Here is a 20,004-nt window from a genome sequence, read left to right on the forward strand (position 1 = left end):
GAGTGTTTCGGCACTGGTACGATGGAGGTGGATTTGAAGCATGTAGGTACAGTTGCCTGGGTGAGGGACAGGTTGAAAATGTCTGTAAAAATTCCAGTCAGCTGCTCCGCACATGCTCTCAGCGCTCGCCCGGGAATGCCGTCTGGACCAGCAGCTTTGCGTGCGTTGATCTGGCTCAGTGCAGTGTAGACGTCTGTGGAGGAGAGTGAGAGGGGCTGGTGGTCTGCAGAGAGTCTGGTCTGGGTAGCCGTCTCCCTGTTGTCTCGGTCAAAGCGAGCATAAAAGTCATTTAGCTCGTTCAGGAAGGAGACATCTGTAGTTACCGGGATGGAGTTGCTGGGCTTGTAATTGCTGATGACCTGGATGCCCTGCCACATGCGTCGGGGGTCGGAGTTGAAGTGTTCCTCAACCTTTAGCTTGTAGCAGTGCTTGGCCTTTTTGATGCCCCTCCTCAGGTTAGCCCTGGATGTGCTGTAGGCCTGTGCGTCACCTAATCTGAAGGCGATGTTGCGGGCTTTCAGCAGAAGACGCACCTCCTTATTCATCCATGGCTTCTGATTCGGGTACGTGGTGATCTGTTTCTGTGTGGTAACACTGTCAGTGGTGGTTTTGATATAATCCAGCACAGAGGAGGTGTAAGTGTCGATATCCGTGTGAGAGCCACAAGTAGCCTGTGAAGCAAACATACTCCAGTCCGTGTGTTGAAACCTGTCCTGAAGTACAGCATCTGTCCCCGCTGGCCACACCTTGATGGTTGATGTTGATGGCTTCACACGTTGGATAAGTGGAGAGTACTTAGGAATGAGAAACAAAGAAAGATGGTCTGACTGTCCCAGGTGGGGGAGGGGGGTCGCAGTGTAAGCTCCAGAAATGTTTGTATAAACATGATCCAAAGTTTTGTTTCCTCTTGTATTGCAGGAAACATGCTGGTGAAATTTTGGCAGCGCTGTCTTTAAGTTTGAGTGATTAAAATCACCTGCAACTATAAATGCAGCCTCTGGGTGCGCAGTCTGCTGTTTGCTGATGGCTAAATAAAGTTCGTTTATAGCAAGCTTGGCATTAGCATCCGGGGGGATATAGGCTGCGGTTATAATAGTGGAAGTGAACTCCCTAGGCAGATAGAAAGGTCTACACTTCACCATGAGAAATTCTATGTTAGCCGAGCAGTGTTTCCCAACAGTGACAAAGTTCGTGCACCAAGCTTTGTTAATATAAATGCACAGTCCACCGCCTCTGGTCTTACCGGAGTCATCTGCTGTTCTATCTGCCCGGAGTGTGTTGCGTCCGGTTAGCTCGATAGCATTGTCGGGTACGCCGCCATTTAGCCATGTTTCTGTGAAAATCATGACATTACAGTCCATAAGTCTTTTACTGCAGGTGATGCGAAGTCGTATCTCGTCCATTTTGTTCACCAAAGACCGCACATTAGCGAGGAAAATGCTGGGTAACGAAAGCCGATGCGGTGTTAGCTTTAGCTTAGCTTTTAGTCCTCCGCGCTTCCCTCGCCTTTGTTTACGTTCTCGACGCCGCCTGCGAGCACTTCCGCCCGGCCGGTTAGAGTGCGTAGCCTCCGGTGTTTTGGAGATCTCAGGGATGAGTCGAAGATTGGTGATAAAACTGTCGGAGTAACTTCGACCGATGTCCAAAAGTTCCTGTCGGGTGTAGGATGTTAAAGTAAAGCTGTTCTGTATGAACAGACTCAAAATGAGCAGGAAAATACTGCAAAATCGCGAAATCTGGTATAGACGCAGGGTCCCGCGATGTGCTCGCGCCGCCATCCTGGTCGCACTTTGAGGCAGTATGAGAGAATTGTACCCAAAACACCAAATTTAACAGCCCTGCTCCCCATTTACACCTGGGACCTTGACACATGACACCAGGGAGGGACAACGACACATTTGGGCACAATTTGGACATGTTCACTGTGGGGTGTACTCACTTATGTTGCCAGCTATTTAGACATTAATGGCTGTGTGTTGAGTTATTTTCAGAAGACAGTAAATCTACACTGCTATACAAGCTGTACACTGACTACTCTAAATTATATCCAAGTTTCATGTCTATAGTGTTGTCCCATGAAAAGATATAATGAAATATTTGCAGAAATGTGAGGGGTGTACTCACTTTTGTGATACACTGTATATGTCTTGTATTGTCTGTGTATTGTTGTTTAATCTGCTCTGTAAGACGTAAAAAGCCCTGAGTGCCTTGTAAGGCACCTATAAATAAAATGCATTATTAGTGTGATTGCAGTAAGGCAATCACACTATTGTTATTCGATAGTCATATTATTATTATTCCACCGCTTTTTGTCCGGCTTTCTTCATCCGCAGTTTTCGAGATATCGACCCCGTTCCAGCGCCAAATCGTCCGGCCTGTTCGGGAATGGACTGCTTGTATACAGGTTTTCGATCCGCCCGCCCGTTCGCCCACCACGGCCGTTTTTCCGAAATTTTTTTCCCATAGACTTCCATTCATTTTTGAAACATTTTGAGATATCGACGCCGTTCCAACTCTAAATCCTCCGGCCCGTTATTGACACCACTTCTTGAAGAAAGCTTTTGGATCCGCCCGCCCGTTCACCCGCCAAGCCCGCTTTTATACCCTTTTTGGTCCCATTGACTTCCATTCATTTTTTTGTATGGCAATTTCCAATTATAAAACGGATAGTTCCGGTCCTAAAATCTGATTGGCTGAGCCGCGTTCGAAGCCGTTGTAAAATCCCCGATAAAATCACAGTAACGCACGGCCTCTCGTGGCTTATTGCTTTATTTTATTTTATGTATCTTATGTATTTTATATAACCTTTATTTAACCTTTATTTAACCTATACTGACCTTCTGCTCAAAACGAGAGCTAGGATTCAGATACAGATAGTGTTTACATTTACATTTTTGGTATTTAGCAGACGCCTTTTATCCAAAGCGACTTACATTACAGTTACAGTACAGTCTGAGCAATTGAGGGTTAAGGGCCTTGCTCAAGGGCCCAACAGAGGCAACCTGGCAGTGGTGAGGCTTGAACCAGCGATTTTCTAATTACTAGTCCAGTACCTTAACCACTAGGCTACGACTTGCCCTGTGTGTTCACCCTTCCCACACACTGCAGCTCTTCTATACAGCATTTACAGTAGATACGCTCACTTCCCACTGATGTAACCCCCACTCACATACAGCATAGGGGTACGAACCCACGCCCACCTGCCACGCCCGTTTTTCGGCCCCATTCACTTCCATTCATTTTTTGAAAGTTCGAGATATCAACGCCGTTCCAACTCTAAATCGTAAAGCCCACTGATGACACACCGACTTGGATACAGCAAGGGGATTCGAAACCGCGCCCACCTGCCACGCCCGTTTTTTGGCCCCATTCACTTCAATTCATTTTTTGAAAGTTCGAGATATCAACGCCGTTCCAACTCTAAATCGTAAAGCCCACTGATGTAACCCCGACTTGGATACAGCATGGGGATTCGAACCCGCGCCCACCTGCCACGCCCGTTTTTTGGCCCCATTCACTTCCATTCATTTTTTGAAAGTTCGATATATCAACGCCGTTCCAACTCTAAATCGTAAAGCCCACTGATGTAACCCCGACTCATACAGCATGGGGATTCGAACCCATGCCCAACTGCCACGCCTATTTTTTGGCCCCATTCACTTCCATTCATTTTTTGAAAGTTTGATATATCAACGCCGTTCCAACTCTAAATCGTAAAGCCCACTGATGTAACCCCGACTTGGATACAGCATGGGGATTCGAAACCACGCCCACCTGCCACGCCCGTTTTTTGGCCCCATTCACTTCCATTCATTTTTTGAAAGTTCGAGATATCAACGCTGTTCCAACTCTAAATCATAAAGCCCACTGATGTAACCCCGACTTGGATACAGCATGGGGATTCGAACCCGCGCCCACCTGCCACGCCTGTTTTTTGGCCCCATTCACTTATATTCATTTTTTGAAAGTTTGATATATCAACGCCGTTCCAACTCTAAATCGTAAAGCCCACTGATGTAACCCCGACTCAGATACAGCATAGGGATTCGAACCCATGCCCAACTGCCACGCCTATTTTTTGGCCCCATTCACTTACATTCATTTTTTGAAAGTTCGAGATATCAACGCTGTTCCAACTCTAAATCGTAAAGCCCACTGATGTAACCCCGACTTGGATACAGCATGGGGATTCGAACCCGCGCCCACCTGCCACGCCCGTTTTTTGGCCCCATTCACTTATACTCATTTTTTGAAAGTTTGATATATCAACGCCGTTCCAACTCTAAATCGTAAAGCCCACTGATGTAACCCCGACTTGGATAAAGCATGGGAATTCGAACCCGCGCCCACCTGCCACGCCCGTTTTTTGGCCCCATTCACTTCCATTCATTTTTTGAAAGTTCGATATATCAACGCCGTTCCAACTCTAAATCGTAAAGCCCACTGATGTAACCCCGACTCATACAGCATGGGGATTCGAACCCATGCCCAACTGCCACGCCTATTTTTTGGCCCCATTCACTTCCATTCATTTTTTGAAAGTTTGATATATCAACGCCGTTCCAACTCTAAATCGTAAAGCCCACTGATGTAACCCCGACTTGGATACAGCATGGGGATTCGAAACCACGCCCACCTGCCACGCCCGTTTTTTGGCCCCATTCACTTCCATTCATTTTTTGAAAGTTCGAGATATCAACGCTGTTCCAACTCTAAATCGTAAAGCCCACTGATGTAACCCCGACTTGGATACAGCATGGGGATTCGAACCCGCGCCCACCTGCCACGCCTGTTTTTTGGCCCAATTCACTTCCATTCATTTTTTGAAAGTTCGAGATATCAACGCCGTTCCAACTCTAAATCGTAAAGCCCACTAATGTAACCCTGACTCATACAGCATGGGGATTCGAACCCATGCCCAACTGCCACGCCTATTTTTTGGCCCCATTCACTTATATTCATTTTTTGAAAGTTTGATATATCAACGCCGTTCCAACTCTAAATCGTAAAGCCCACTGATGTAACCCCGACTCAGATACAGCATAGGGATTCGAACCCATGCCCAACTGCCACGCCTATTTTTTGGCCCCATTCATTTACATTCATTTTTTGAAAGTTCGAGATATCAACGCTGTTCCAACTCTAAATCGTAAAGCCCACTGATGTAACCCCGACTTGGATACAGCATGGGGATTCGAACCCGCGCCCACCTGCCACGCCTGTTTTTTGGCCCCATTCACTTCCATTCTTTTTTTGAAAGTTCGAGATATCAACGCCGTTCCAACTCTAAATCGTAAAGCCGACTGATGTAACCCTGACTCATACAGCATGGGGATTCGAACCCATGCCCAACTGCCACGCCTATTTTTTGGCCCCATTCACTTATATTCATTTTTTGAAAGTTCGATATATCAACGCCGTTCCAACTCTAAATCGTAAAGCCCACTGATGTAACCCCGACTCAGATACAGCATAGGGATTCGAACCCATGCCCAACTGCCACGCCTATTTTTTGGCCCCATTCACTTACATTCATTTTTTGAAAGTTCGAGATATCAACGTCGTTCCAACTCTAAATCGTAAAGCCCACTGATGACACCCCAACTTGGATACAGCATAGGGATTCGAACCCACGCCCACCTGCCACGCCCATTTTTTGGCCCCATTCACTTCCATTCATTTTTTGAAAGTTTGATATATCAACGCCGTTCCAACTGTAAATCATCCAGGCAGTTAATGACACCCCAACTTGGATACAGCATGGTCATACACAGCCCCGCCCACCTGCCACGCCCATTTAAAAAATATTTTAATATTCAATTTTGAGATATCAACGCCGTTCCAACTCTAAATCGTAAAGCCCACTGATGTAACCCCGACTCAGATACAGCATAGGGATTCGAACCCACGCCCACCTGCCACGCCCATTTTTTGGCCCCATTCACTTCCATTCATTTTTTGAAAGTTTGATATATCAACGCCGTTCCAACTGTAAATCATCCAGGCAGTTAATGACACCCCAACTTGGATACAGCATGGTCATACACAGCCCCGCCCACCTGCCACGCCCATTTAAAAAATATTTTAATATTCAATTTTGAGATATCAACGCCGTTCCAACTCTAAATCGTAAAGCCCACTGATGTAACCCCGACTCAGATACAGCATAGGGATTCGAACCCACGCCCACCTGCCACGCCCATTTTTTGGCCCCATTCACTTCCATTCATTTTTTGAAAGTTTGATATATCAACGCCGTTCCAACTGTAAATCATCCAGGCAGTTAATGACACCCCAACTTGGATACAGCATGGTCATACACAGCCCCGCCCACCTGCCACGCCCATTTTAAAAATATTTTAATATTCAATTTTGAGATATCAACGTCGTTCCAACTCTAAATCGTAAAGCCCACTGATGTAACCCCGAGTCAGATACAGCATGGGGATACGAACCCATGTCCACCTGCCACGCCTGGTTTTTGTCCCATTTACTTCCATTAATTTTTTGAAAGTTCGAGATATCAACACCGTTCCAACTTTATATCATACAGCCCATTAATGACACCCTGACTTGATTACAGCATTGGGATACACGCACCTGCTTATGCGCTGCACTGCAATCACACTCGCATTTTCTACAGGAAATGCACATCTCTAGTTATTATTATTATTATATGCTTAGGGCATTTTTGCCAGTAGTCAAATTCCAATAATACTGCTACAATAGAATGTTAACATGGTGTATGTGATAAAAAGTGCGTCAATTGCTTTGTATGACCTCCAAAACCAGTTCTAGCTGGTTTAGACCAGTTCCTATGTTCTAGCTAAGAAATCTATTTTAACAGTGAAATCTTCCACCATCCTACAAGGTCACCAACAAGTATAAAAAGATGTTTGTTATAATTATCATTATTGCATACACGAAGCATCTGTGAGACTCTGCTTGTGTGATCTCTTCTCTGCAGACAAGAATAAAACTTTTAAACTCACAATCAAATCTTTGAGGTATTTTATTAGGGTTTTTTCCACCACACCTGCAAGTCGGTCTGGTCTGTCAGTCCTGGATTCTGTAAAGTTCCTGTCTGTCTGTTGTAAAAAGCGCTATACAAATAAATTTGACTTGACTTGCCAACTGCAGTAATAATAATGAATTCCTTTAACCATCTCACCCTACAGACAAAGCCTATCATGTGTATTAAGACGCCTGGCTGGTCAATGGCACAGCTGAGATTTGAACTAATTGGTGCTAATCTTGTGCCTAATCACCAATCTAACTAAATGTCGTAGAACTCACAATCTTGCTATGTATGCTAAGGAGTTATTTAAAACATATATTTTAATTACAATAAAATAAGCACTTGTTTTAGTGTATAAGCCATTGGTCACTGTATGTCTGCACAAATCACCCTTTATTTTTAATTAAGCACATAAAATCAAGAGGCAGACTGTGGAATTATGCTGATTCAATAAAATGCAACTAGGTAGGACCTAATAAAGTTCTTGTATTCAAATAATTATTTGTTTATTCTTCTTTAAATGCATATTTCCACCTTTTTCCTTTTCATGCATTTCTTCATTGTATACCTCAATACTTGTTGATACAATCTTGTTTCCTATAGGAAGATTTATATCTTAGCATTATATGTCTGTTTGATTGATTGGTTGTTTGATTGGTTTACTGTTTTTCAGAGACACAATATATCAGCCCTGGTTCTGGACTGCTTTGCTTGGGGGGCAGTGAGAAAATCTGGGGGGGACAATGCCCACCCCAGCACCCCCATAGCACTGGCCCTGCTTGTGTTACTTTAGTTTCACTCTAAGCCGGATTCGAACCTAGGGTAGAAAAATATGTGCTCTGTGCTCTGCCCACTGCACTACACAAACAGCAGAGTAATAAACAGGTTGTTATGCTGACATGCCTGCGCACACACAGCGTTACTAAGACTAAAAGTGAACACTACTTAAAATTCCCACTGTAGCGGCAGAAGCCGCTCGCCCCGTTACAGGTTCAGAGATAATTACAACCCCAAATCAAAAAAAGTTGAAAATGCAAATAAAATAAAAACATTTACTTTGACTTTTATTTGATTGCAGACAGGATGAACCTGAGATATTTCATGTTTTATCTGCTCAACTTCATTTAATTTATTAATAAACCTTTATTCCTGCATTTCAGGCCTGCAACACATTCCAAAAAAGTTGGGATGGGGGCAATTTAGGGCTAGTACGGAGCTGAAAAAATTAGATAATTATGTGATTCCAAACAGGTGATGTCAACAGGTGATTCATGGTTTGGTACAAAAGCAGCATCCAGAAAAGGCTGAGTCTTTGATAAGCAAAGATGGCCAGAGGATCTCCAGTTTGTCAACAAATGTGTGAGAAAATTATTGAAATGTTTACAATGAACCTCAAAGAAAGATTGGAAGGGATTTCCATATTTCTCCTCTACAGTGCATATTATCATTAAGCGATTCAAGGAATCAGGAGGAATTTCAGTGCGTAAAGGCCAAAGGCGCAAACTTAAGCTGAACGCCCGTGATCTTTGATCCCTCCGACAGCACTACATCAATAACCGCCACTCAACAATATCTGATATAACCACATAGGTGAGGGATTATGTTGCCAAACCTCTGTCAGGCACCACAATACAAAGTTACATGCACAAATGCCACTTAAATCTTTACTGTGCAAAAAAGAAGCCTTATGTTAACTATGTCCAGAAGCGGCGTCAACTTCTCGAAGCTCGGAGGCGTCTAGGATGGACCAGAACACAGTGGAAACATATATTGTGGTCAGATGAATCAGCATTTCAGGTCTTTTTTAGAAAAAATGGACGCCTTGTGCTCTGGACCAAAGACGAAAAGGACCATCCAGCAACAAATCCAAAAGCCAGGGTCTGTCATGGTATGGGGTCGTGTCAGTGCCCTTGGCAAAGGTCAACACTTCTGTGATGGCAGCATTAATGCAGAAAAATACATTGAGATCTTGGAGCAACATATGCAGCCTTCAAGATGTCATCTTTTCCCGGGATGTTCATGCATTATTCAACAAAACAATGCAAAACCACATGCTGCACAGTGCTTGTGTCTTCCATTGTGTACATTTCTATTCTTGGGTAAGGTAGGCTTCTTGTTTAAGTATATTCTTTGCTGTAACTTGTATTAGAATCTATCTTTGTAACTTTGACTCGTAACTTGCTTAACTGTGCTAGAATTTAACTATTTGTAAGAAACTAAAGCTAGTCTCTTGCTGCATTTGCTTTCAGCTGTCTATTGTTAAAGTGTTTTGCTGATTGCTTTCAGCTGTCTATTGTTAAAGGCCTAGGTGTGAATTGAGGGGCAGGGCTAAGCTTAGTATAAAATTAAATCTCCGCCGGTCTTTACTATTACTAGGTTTTAATGTCTGTCTGGATTGTTTAATCTGTCTAACTTTTACTACACAACTAATTTTGGGTAAGTACTATCAGTCTCTGTCATTGTTTCATTTACCAAACTTATCTCAGCATGTGCTACTCAATCATTCCTGTGCTCATATCTCACAGACCCTGCAGACATCACAAGTCACATTACAGGAACAGCAACGCCAGCAACCTCATCTACCCCCAACTGTTGCAACAGTCTCAAACAATAGTGGTAGGTGGGGTCTGGAACTGTCAATCAGCTGTCCAAAAAGCTGACTTCATCTCAGCTTTTCTCACAGCCTTGACTTCTTGGCACTGACTGAGACGTGGATCACCACCGAGAACTCAGCAACACCAGCAGCCTTTTCCTCTGCCTACACCTTCTCTCATTCACTGAGGGGATCTGGTAGGGGTGGCGGTACAGGTTTGCTCTTGACCAGGAAATGGCACTTTACTCCTGTGAATCTTTCCTGTTTACTGTTACTTTTACAATTACCCTTCATATCATTGTCATCTACAGACCACCTGGCTCATTGGGGAGACTTCATAGAAGAGCTGGATGTTCTTCTGAGTTTTTTTCCTTCAGATGGAACTCCTTTGACTCTTCTTGGTGACTTTAATCTCCCTACAGACAAACTTCAGTCTTCCTGTCTTCTTCCTCTTCTGTCATCTTTCGACCTTCTCTTTAACCACAGCCCTCCGACACACAAAGGAGGCAATCTTCTGGACCTGGTCTTCAGCCATCCAGCTTCTGCTCTGGACCTCATTGTCACCCCACTTCACCTCTCCGACCATCACTTTGTGTCCTTCTCTCTCTATCTCCCAACCCTTTCTACTTCCAACCACACTTACACCCTTAAAACATGCCCTAATCTTCACTCTTTATCTTCCTCCTCACTGATCTCCAACATCCTAACTTCACTACCTAACCCTGACATGCTTGCTACCCTTCCACTCAACTCTGCAACCAATACTCTACTCTCTTCTCTTTCAACATCCCTTGATCAGCTCTGTCCTCTTACCCTCAAATGAGGAAAACCTTCTCACCCTGCTCCTTGGCTTTCAGATGCAGCAACAGAAGAGAATTAAGGGCAGCTGAGAGAAAGTGGAGGAAATCTAAGCTCGGTGTTGACCTCCACTCCTACCACGATCTGCTGTCCAGGTTCTCATCTGACGTGACTGCTGCAAAAACATCTTTTTACAAAGCCAAGCTTGAACAATCTGCTGCTGACCCATGTAAGCTTCATGTTCATCTTTTCTTCACTTCTGAACCCTCCTCCTCCTCCCCCATCTGCCTCTCTTACTTTCACGAAAAGATTGACAAAATCAATCCTTGTCTCCGACTGACCCACTTTCAACTGACCCTCAACCCACCAACACACTCACCAGCTTCACCCCACTCACCATGGATGAGGTTGCACAGCTCCTCTCATCCAGCAATCCCACTACATGCACACTCGACCCTATACCATCCACCGTCCTCAAAGACATCTCACAGGACCTAATCCCATTCATCACACCCATCATCAACAACTCCCTGACATCAGGTGTTGTCCCTACTGCTTTTAAGAAGGCTCAGGTCATTCCCCTTCTTAAGAAACCTACACTAGACACTACAGACATTAACAACTACAGACCTGTCTCACTCCTCTCTTTTCTATCGAAAATTCTTGAACTTTCTGTCTATAACCAACTATCTGCCTTTCTTACTCAGAATGACCTCCAGGATCCGTACCAGTCTGGCTTCAAGACAGCGCATTCTACGGAAACAGCACTTGTAGCTGTTACTGAGAAGCTTCATGCAGCCAAAGCAGCCAAACTGTCAGCGGTCCTTATTCTTCTTGACCTCTCTGCAGCCTTCGACACAGTGAATCACAGCATTCTCTTGTCCACTCTCTCCAACCTTGGAGTAACAGGTTCAGCATGGCAATGGATGGCATCCTACCTCGAAGGGCGCTCTTACCAAGTGTCATTGAGGGGATCCATATCTCCTCCATGCACTCTCTCAACTGGTGTTCCTCAGGGCTCTGTACTTCGCCCACTTCTTTTCTCTATCTACAGCCACTCTCTGGGTAAGGTCATAGCCTCCCATGGCTTCTCCTACCACTCCTATGCAGATGACACTCAGCTCATTCTGTCATTTCCTCCTTCAGACACACAAGTCTCAGCTCAAATCTCAGCATGTCTGCGAGATATCTCACAATGGATGTCAGCTCATCATCTAAAACTCAATCTCAGCAAGACAGCGACGTTGCTCATTCCCGGAGATCAGTCTCCAACCCAGGACCTAGTCATCTCTCTTGATGACTCCCAGATCAGACCATCTGATAAGGTAAGAAGCCTTGGTGTTGTCCTGGATAACCAGCTGACCTTCTCTCCTCATATAGCCAACATGACAAGATCGTGCCGGTTCCTCCTGTACATCATTTCTCTCCAGGGAAGCTACCCAGATTCTGGTCCAATCACTTGTAATCTCACGGTTGGACTACTGCAACTCCCTCCTGGCAGGTGCTCCTATGTCCACTATTAAACCCTTGCAGCTCATTCAAAATGCAGCTGCCCGTCTGGTTTTTAACCAGCCCAAACACTGCCACATCACCCCACTGCTGCGTTCTCTTCACTGGCTTCCTGTAGCTGCACGCATTCAGTTTAAAACACTGATGCTCGCCTACAAAGCCAAAAATGGACCAGCCCCAAGCTACCTTCGCGGTCTAATCAATCCCTGCTCTGTACTCCTAGCAACCTCCGAGCCACTAGTCTCGCTCGACTTGATCCTATACCCAGGACTAAAGGAAGACAAACATCAAGGCTCTTCTCTGTTCTAGCACCCAAGTGGTGGAATGAACTTCCTCTCTCTGTCCGAACATCTGAGTCTCTTGCTGTCTTAAAAAAACGATTAAAAACCCACCTTTTTACTAAGAACTTCAGCTGACTTGTACTTATTTACAAAAATTTTGGTTCTAACAGGTTTCAGCAGATTTGTGTTCTTCGACTGTTGTTTACTAAAACTTGAGAAATGAAATGTTTACTATGGAAGCACTTCTGTAAGTCGCTCTGGATAAGAGCGTCTGCTAAATGCAGAAAATGTAAATGTAAATGCACACATTACAAAGGCATGGCTGTGGAAGAAGAGGGTATGGGTACTGGACTGGCATGCCTGCAGTCATGACCTTTCCCCAATAGAGAATTTTAAAAGGAAAAATGTGACAACGACGACCCCGTATTGTTGCACATCTTAAGACGTGTTTGCAAGAAGAATGGGACAAAATAAAAGCTGAAACAGTAAATCACTTGGTGTCCTCTGTACAAAAACTTCTTTTAAGTGTGGTGAAAAGGAATGGCAAAATTACAAAGTGGTAAATGCTTTACCGTCCCAGCTTTTTTTGGAATGTGTTGCAGACCTGAAATGCAGGAATTATTATTAATTAATAAATGAAATGAAGTTGAGCAGACAAAACATGAAATATCTCAGGTTCATCCTGTCTGACATCAAATAAAAGTCAAAGTAAATGTAAGAAACTATGTGTTTTTTTTATTATTTGCTTTTTCAATGCCGTCCCAACTTTTTGTGATTTAGGGTTGTAAAAAAAAAAAAAATAGCCTTTGCTGACCGCCACACCCCCCCCCCCCCCCCATCCCCGACGCCCTGCAATACATTCAAACCTGTCCTTGTAATTAATGTATAATTCATAAGGTGTCTGAAGTAGATAAAGACTATAAGAAAGAGTCAATGTCCAGTAGCATTACTGACCTCCAGCTGGGGGCACAACTTGGTCCAGCAACTTCATACTTGTCCTCTTCCAAATTTTCTTTACTATAGCCCTCAGTTCTTCATTTGCTTGCTCTAGATTGCCTATATTACACACATAAGTTATGCGTTCTGTGAGCTAGTATGTACAGTATGTATGTTTATTCACAATTTTAAAATATCTGTTGCAGCACTGTGAAAGGACATTCATTTAATCATATTTGTGAGTCATTTTATACCTTCAGTTTTAATGCGAAGGGCTGTGCGCACCAGAGCAAACAGAGTAGCATTAAACATCACTGTGCCATCACTGTTCAGCGGCATATTCATGGACACCAGGCGCTGTCAAAAGCAAGTTATACATGATTTTTTTATAGTTGAGATTTTTAACTGTATACATATATGCATGCATTTTGTGTAAAGTTTTTTACTTATACCTTGCATGCCACTCTGTGAGGACAGAGTTTGCCAAATCCCAGTGGTGGCTGAATTCTCCTTAGTAATGTTACCACATCCAGATGCTTAATTCTTCCCCTGTACAAAAAAACACAATAAATCTCATGTCCGTTTTCTTTGTGAAAACAGAAAATTGCCCATAAGGTCTACAGAAAGTGTTAAATTTGCTGTCCTTAATTTTTGATTATTCATCTTTTTCTCCCATTTCTGATAAACTTTCACTAAACAACTGGCTGAATGATAGCATAAGAATAAACAATTCATTCTTTAGAATTAACAACATTCTATATCTTCATAGAGTATACAATTGCCTAGACATGACTCCACAGATAGAAATGCAAAGGAGTTAAATTAAGACACCATGATAGCCACTCATATGAACCCCTACAACCAACCCACTATTGAGAAAACATCAAGTATATCAAGTCTCAAGTCCGTAATGAGGTGTGGTGCCATCTTGTTAAAATAAATAATAAAATGTTTCACTCTTTGACAACAATGAAGAAAACATGACTTAATCCAACAACCTTGTAAAATGGTCTGCCCTTAGTGTTCTGTCAATAAGAAAAGGAACGGGGGCCCAGGTGGGGCAGCGAGATATTTTGCTAGCACACCAGTGCCGAGATTCTGAACTTCTCGGTTTGAAACTCGGAGTTGCCACTGGTCGGCACTGACACAACCCCCCCAATAAACAGGAACTACAGAAAAAGTGACCAGTGCAGATGATTATGCATTGATGCTAAGATGAATTAGAGAGAGTTGTACTGTCTAAAAGCTGCCGGGAGAAATGGTCTGCAGAAGCGTTCCTTCCTGTAGCGTGGCAAGAGCAGTCTACTGCTCAGTGCACTCCTCTGTCCCTGTAGTGTTTTATGTAGTAGATAGAAAGGGGTCTTTATTACTGTTGACACTTTGCCAGCATTTGCCTCTGCACCACCATCTCTACTGTGTCCACTAATTTCCCTCACTAATACATTTCACGATAGCTGTGTCATTTAGGAACTTTTGTAGATGGCATGTTTTAGACGCATATGCAGGGTGAAGAGAAAAGGAGCAAGTACAATAATTTGTGAAGCCCCCATGATACTCATAGTCTGCTCTGACACAGTTTTGTAGTCTTAAATAATGGGGTCTGCCTGTCAGGTTGTCAGTGATCCAGGACACCAGGGCAGGGTCTACATGTGCCCAACTCTATTTGTTCAAAAATTTGTATTTTGTATAAAAAACAATAGAATGTGATGCCTGAAACACATTTTTAAAACTAAAAGTTGGGACAGAAGCAAAATAAAACTAAGGTTATACAAGCCACACTGTTCTGGAAGGATTCACATTAAGCAGTTTAGATCGTAAAAAGTAAGGTTATCACGACTAAGTATAAAAGAACTATCCACCAAAAGCATAGTCTTTGCAAGCCAAACTTTGTGCCAAATTTCATAAGATAATTATGCATCTATTTAAAGACAATGTTTATCAGGGCAAGATTGCTAAGAATTTAGGTGTTTCACAATCTAAAGTTCATAATAACATAAAAATATTTAAGGAGTCTCAGTGTGTAAAGGCCAAGGCTGGAAACCGCTTCTAATTGTGCGCGACCATCAAGCTCTCAGGCAGAAACTTTCATGATGGACATTGCCACATGGTCTTGGAGGAACTTTGGAAAATTAGAGTCATTTAACAGTCTGCTGCTGCATCAGCTTCTTTTTGGATTTTACATGCCATAAATAAAAAAGATCATCCTGATTGTTACCAGTAAATAAAAAAACAGCATCAGTGATGGAATGAGAATGCATCAAAGCACACGGCATAGGAGATTTGCATATATATGAAGGTAAGATTGATTCCAAGTCTTTTATTGGTATTTTGGAAAGACAAATGCTGCTGTCAAGATGACGCCACCATGCACTGTCTTCCACCATGTACTGTTCATAATATTGTGAAATCTAAAGAGCTTTTAGTCTGTGTAGGGCAGAGCCAGAAACCACTGTTGAATGTGCATGACCTTGGAGCTCAGAGATGGCATTGCATGAGAAACCATCATGCTTCCTATATTCAATTAAAAGAGTACAAAGACCGTTTATTTAATTTTATCCAAAAACGTTGGGCAAGAGGTGTGATTACCAATGAGTTATACCACATTTACGCTAAGTATATTAAGTTCTGCAACTGTTTGAGAAGTGAGAACAAAAAATGGCTTTAGTTGCCTTGACTGCAAGTAGGCCATTTTAGTACAAAGCCATGTTGCTATATCTCATGCATCATGCTTAAAGAAGCAGGGATGTTTCTGCAAGTAAGGGATAGAAGCATATGTGGCTCCAAAATGCATATGTACCCTCTCAACAATAACTGTGCCTTTACAGATGTGCAAGTTACCCATGCCACTTGTACTAACACACCCTGTTACCATGAGATATGCTAGCTTTTGTGCTTTGCATTGACTGCAATTAGGATAGTTCTTTTTTCCTCTTTGGCCTAAAGAACACAATGTTAATTTTTATTTTCAAAACAACTCTGCATTAGAGCCAATAGATGAGCATAAGCCTTGAGAAGCAGGTTGAATTTGTCTACTTAATTAATGTATAGCTTATGCCTTGCATAGTAAAGTCTTACATTCCTTTGTATAAAAGGGTCTTCTAAAGTTTTTACAAACCCTTGTAGTTTTATTTTCAAAACAGCATATTTATTTTTAATGTAGTGCTGTCTGAAACATCAAAGATCATAATCATTCAATATTGGCCTTTATGCTTGCCTTTTATGCACTAATTCTAATATACAGTAGAATAGAAATATCTCTAAAACATATCTGACTTCAATGTCAGACTGTACGGGTGGACAGGATGTACCACCAAACTGATATGAGTACATAAGGATGTTTTGCTGTACCTGTGAATGTGCCAACAAGAAAACATAATATGCAAACTATACAGTAAACTATGTGGTTCATATGCATCTATTTTATTTTCAGTGTAACATTATTTGTGTCATGTTAACAGCTCAACCAAAGCAAAAGCTGCAGGTACCTCATGCATTCACTAGAATGTGTCACTCACTTTCCATAACTAACAGGGACTGCAGAAGGAAGTACATCACCTAGCATTTCTAACCAACTGGTAAAAAGTCCAGACAGACTAGGAAGCCCAACCGAAGGCCTGGCGGTACAAAAAACCTTACAAATATGCAAAAGAATGGAAGTTGACTAACTTAGCCTCAGGGTCATACTCTGCCCATATTCTCTTGAACTCATCAAGATGATGTGGTCCGAGGATTGACCAATCCCGAGTCAGATAGTCAAAGTTGTCCATTATTACAGCCACAAACAAGTTGATAATCTGTGATCATAAAGGCAGACAGCAATGTTGAATATAGTCAGATCAATAATAAGAGCATTAGTGAATTACATTTTAGTGCTGTAAATTATTAAAGGAAAACTATACTATATTAAACTATACTGCTTTGATAGGAGTAATGTTTCTCTGCATTTTATGACTGTGATTTGCGACAGAAGGATAACATATAACATAGTGAATTGAATTGAATTTAAATGGGCACCTACCAAAAAGGCACAAAGCATGTAGAAACTGACAAAATAAATGATGGCAAAATGGCTACCACACTCCTCACTGGTAGGGCCCTCTTCAGAGCCTTTCTCACATGGGCGGTTAGGGGAACAGGCTAGCATGATTTCTTGCCAGGCTTCACCCGTTGCACATCTAAACACAAACACAGAACAATACACCCAAAAAGTAAGGTTTTCTATCTGCCTATAGATAACAGAAAAATGGTGATGAAAAGAGAGAATAAGCTGACCTGAAAAGTAGAAGCACAGCCTGTGGAAATGTCTGAAAGTTGTTGTTTCGGTTGATTTGGCTGTTATCTCTGAGTGCTATCTTTCCAAATACCTGTGGAGTAAGGTGGCTTTAGTGTAACCAAATAACATCAATACTAACAAATACCTTAAACACCCATTACATGTGTCTGCATGAATATCTATGTAGAGGTGTGCCTTTAATATTACTCAACCTTTTGTTATTATTACTTGCCACTGTGTCACAAGCTTTTATTTTTTTTATTTTGAATATTATTATTCATAGTTTGACTGTGTTGTCTTTGCATCAGTCCTTTTTACTAGAACATATCTTCTGAGTTACGTTGTGGTGTTCTACTTTATCAAGTTGGTGGTAAATTGGTGTTAACTTCTATTGCCACATAAATCACAGATGCCTTCTTTAACAGCTCTTTGCTTGGACTATATTCTGCATCCCTAGTTAAAGAAAGATCCATGTGGAAAGACTGTCAAATTAATAAATGTAAACTGCTAAATAAAAAAAATGACATCATTAATACACTTAGCAATCAAAATACCTACAAGGAAACACAACATACGTTTTTGCATATTTGGTACAATTAATGATTTCAGAGCATAAGGTAACTAGATTTTGTTAAATTTTGTAAAACATTTTTTAAAACATACTTCATTTAAGAAACAAATGCATTTAATACCCTCAATAACAATGTAAAAATTATTGTTCTTTGCTTACTCAATCATCCAGTAAAAAAAATCATAACAATAACAACAGGGTCATAACAATAAAGCAGACAATACATTATATAAAATAAATTATTTTCTGCTTCATTGTTATGATGCTATCTGCTAGCTTAATAACCAATAACCGCGCATAATTTGATTTCCTCCTTACTTAGGAGCCACTATTTTAAAAGATATACACTCCTGATTTACCTAATGTAACAGTAATTGTTTTCCCGAGGGTTTCCAGAAAGGAAAGGTCTACCCCAACATTAAGGTGGCCAATATGTGCTGCACTGACAGATAAAGGTAAATGAGGTTTAAAAGAGGTTTAGAACCATGTCTAATTATGTATGACATTACTATAGCATTATTGATCCTGATTAGGCCCCATAATTGCACAACAAATCACAAATGGCACAGAAGGGTCTGTTCTTCTGGTTCAACCTCTGTCTGGTCATCGGATAGGACAAAATTTCACATGATGGTGGAAAAGTACATCACTGAAGTAATTAAGTTACCCTTGGACTCCACAAACCCTGGAAAAGTCACCAAGCTTCACAGGTACTTTTCCAAAAGTAACTAAAGGATATGCCTCACACAGTGTAAAGTCCTACTTTAGACAAAGATGTCATCTACAACACTAAATCAAAAAAGTTGGGACAAAATGCAGAAAAAAAAGTTTTTTGGTTTTTTTTACAATTACATTGACATATATTTTATTGCAGTCATTTGAACCCAGAGGATATGTCATGTTTGGTCAACATTATTTTATTTATTAATATACATCAATTCCTGCATTTTCAGGCCTGCAGTACATTCCAAAAAGAAAATTTGGGCAGTAAAGCATTTACCACTTTGTAGTGTTGCCATTCCTTCTCATAACACTTAAAAGATGCTTTGGCACCAAGGACACTAAGTGATTAAGTGTTTCAGGTGTTTATCCCATTCTTTGTCAGAATCAGAATCAGCTTTATTCGCCAAGTATGTTTACACACACAGGGAATTTGTTTCCGGCTGTTGTTAGCTCTCTACAATTTACAAACAATACAATATACCGACAAGACTATATGTAGACAATGTACAAATTTACATGTTCAGCAGAATTTGCATATGTACAGAAAATATAAAAACATAAAAATAGCATAAGATATTGTACCCTCTTCTTCAGCAGTCATGCCTTTGTAATGTGTCCAGCATGAGTTTTTCATTGTTTGTACTGTCTGAGGGATCGGAGATCACGGGTGTTCAACTTAGGCTTGCACCCTTGCCCTTTACACAGTAAAATTGCTTCAGATTCCTTGAATTGTTTAATTGTTTATGTACTGGAGAAAAATGCAAATCCTTTTATAACTTTCCTTGAACAACAGTTTTTTATTTTTTTTATTTTAGTAATTTACTCATAAATTTGTTGACGAACTGGAGATCCTTTGCCCATCTTTGATTCTCAAAGACTCAGCCCATCATGGGTACATGATTACAATCACTCATTGACATCACCTGTTTAAAATCACATTATTTTTATTTGTTTATTTATTAATTTGTTTGTTTATTTATTTATTTATTTTATTTAACCAAATTACTAGTCCTAAGTTGGCTCTGTCCCATATTTTTGAAATGTATTGCAGGCCTGAAAAGCAGGAATGAATGTACATTAACAAATAAAAATAAGTTGACCAGACAAAAATTAAATAAATTGGGTTCATATGGTCTAATTTAGAAAATACAAACAACTGTTTAACTAATTCAGAGGCAGGGAGACCAATTATTGATAATAATCTTGTTGAGGCCCCGGCAGTCTATATAGCAATATAAGGTCCTGTCCTTCTTTCCCATAAAAACCCACCCCTGAGGTAGGGAGATGGATAAACCCTAGAGC

The 20,004-nt window shown here is 41.4% G+C and overlaps 1 protein-coding gene across 2 annotated transcripts in view; it reads right to left on the reverse strand.

Annotated features, from left to right (window-relative positions):
• cacna1c (calcium channel, voltage-dependent, L type, alpha 1C subunit) overlaps positions 1-20,004 on the reverse strand; it is a 243,825-nt gene that overhangs the window by 38,945 nt on the left and 184,876 nt on the right. For both annotated transcript variants that reach the window (XM_062994612.1, XM_062994606.1), the window contains 6 exons: positions 17,408-17,499; positions 17,154-17,310; positions 16,802-16,929; positions 13,588-13,684; positions 13,390-13,492; positions 13,154-13,255 (listed from right to left, as the gene is read on the reverse strand). In XM_062994612.1, coding sequence (XP_062850682.1) covers positions 13,154-13,255; positions 13,390-13,492; positions 13,588-13,684; positions 16,802-16,929; positions 17,154-17,310; positions 17,408-17,499 — 679 coding nt within the window. The remainder of the gene's footprint in view (positions 1-13,153; positions 13,256-13,389; positions 13,493-13,587; positions 13,685-16,801; positions 16,930-17,153; positions 17,311-17,407; positions 17,500-20,004) is intronic.

Source organism: Trichomycterus rosablanca, chromosome 1 (assembly GCF_030014385.1).
Source record: "Trichomycterus rosablanca isolate fTriRos1 chromosome 1, fTriRos1.hap1, whole genome shotgun sequence".
NCBI classification, from domain to species: Eukaryota; Metazoa; Chordata; class Actinopteri; order Siluriformes; family Trichomycteridae; genus Trichomycterus; species Trichomycterus rosablanca.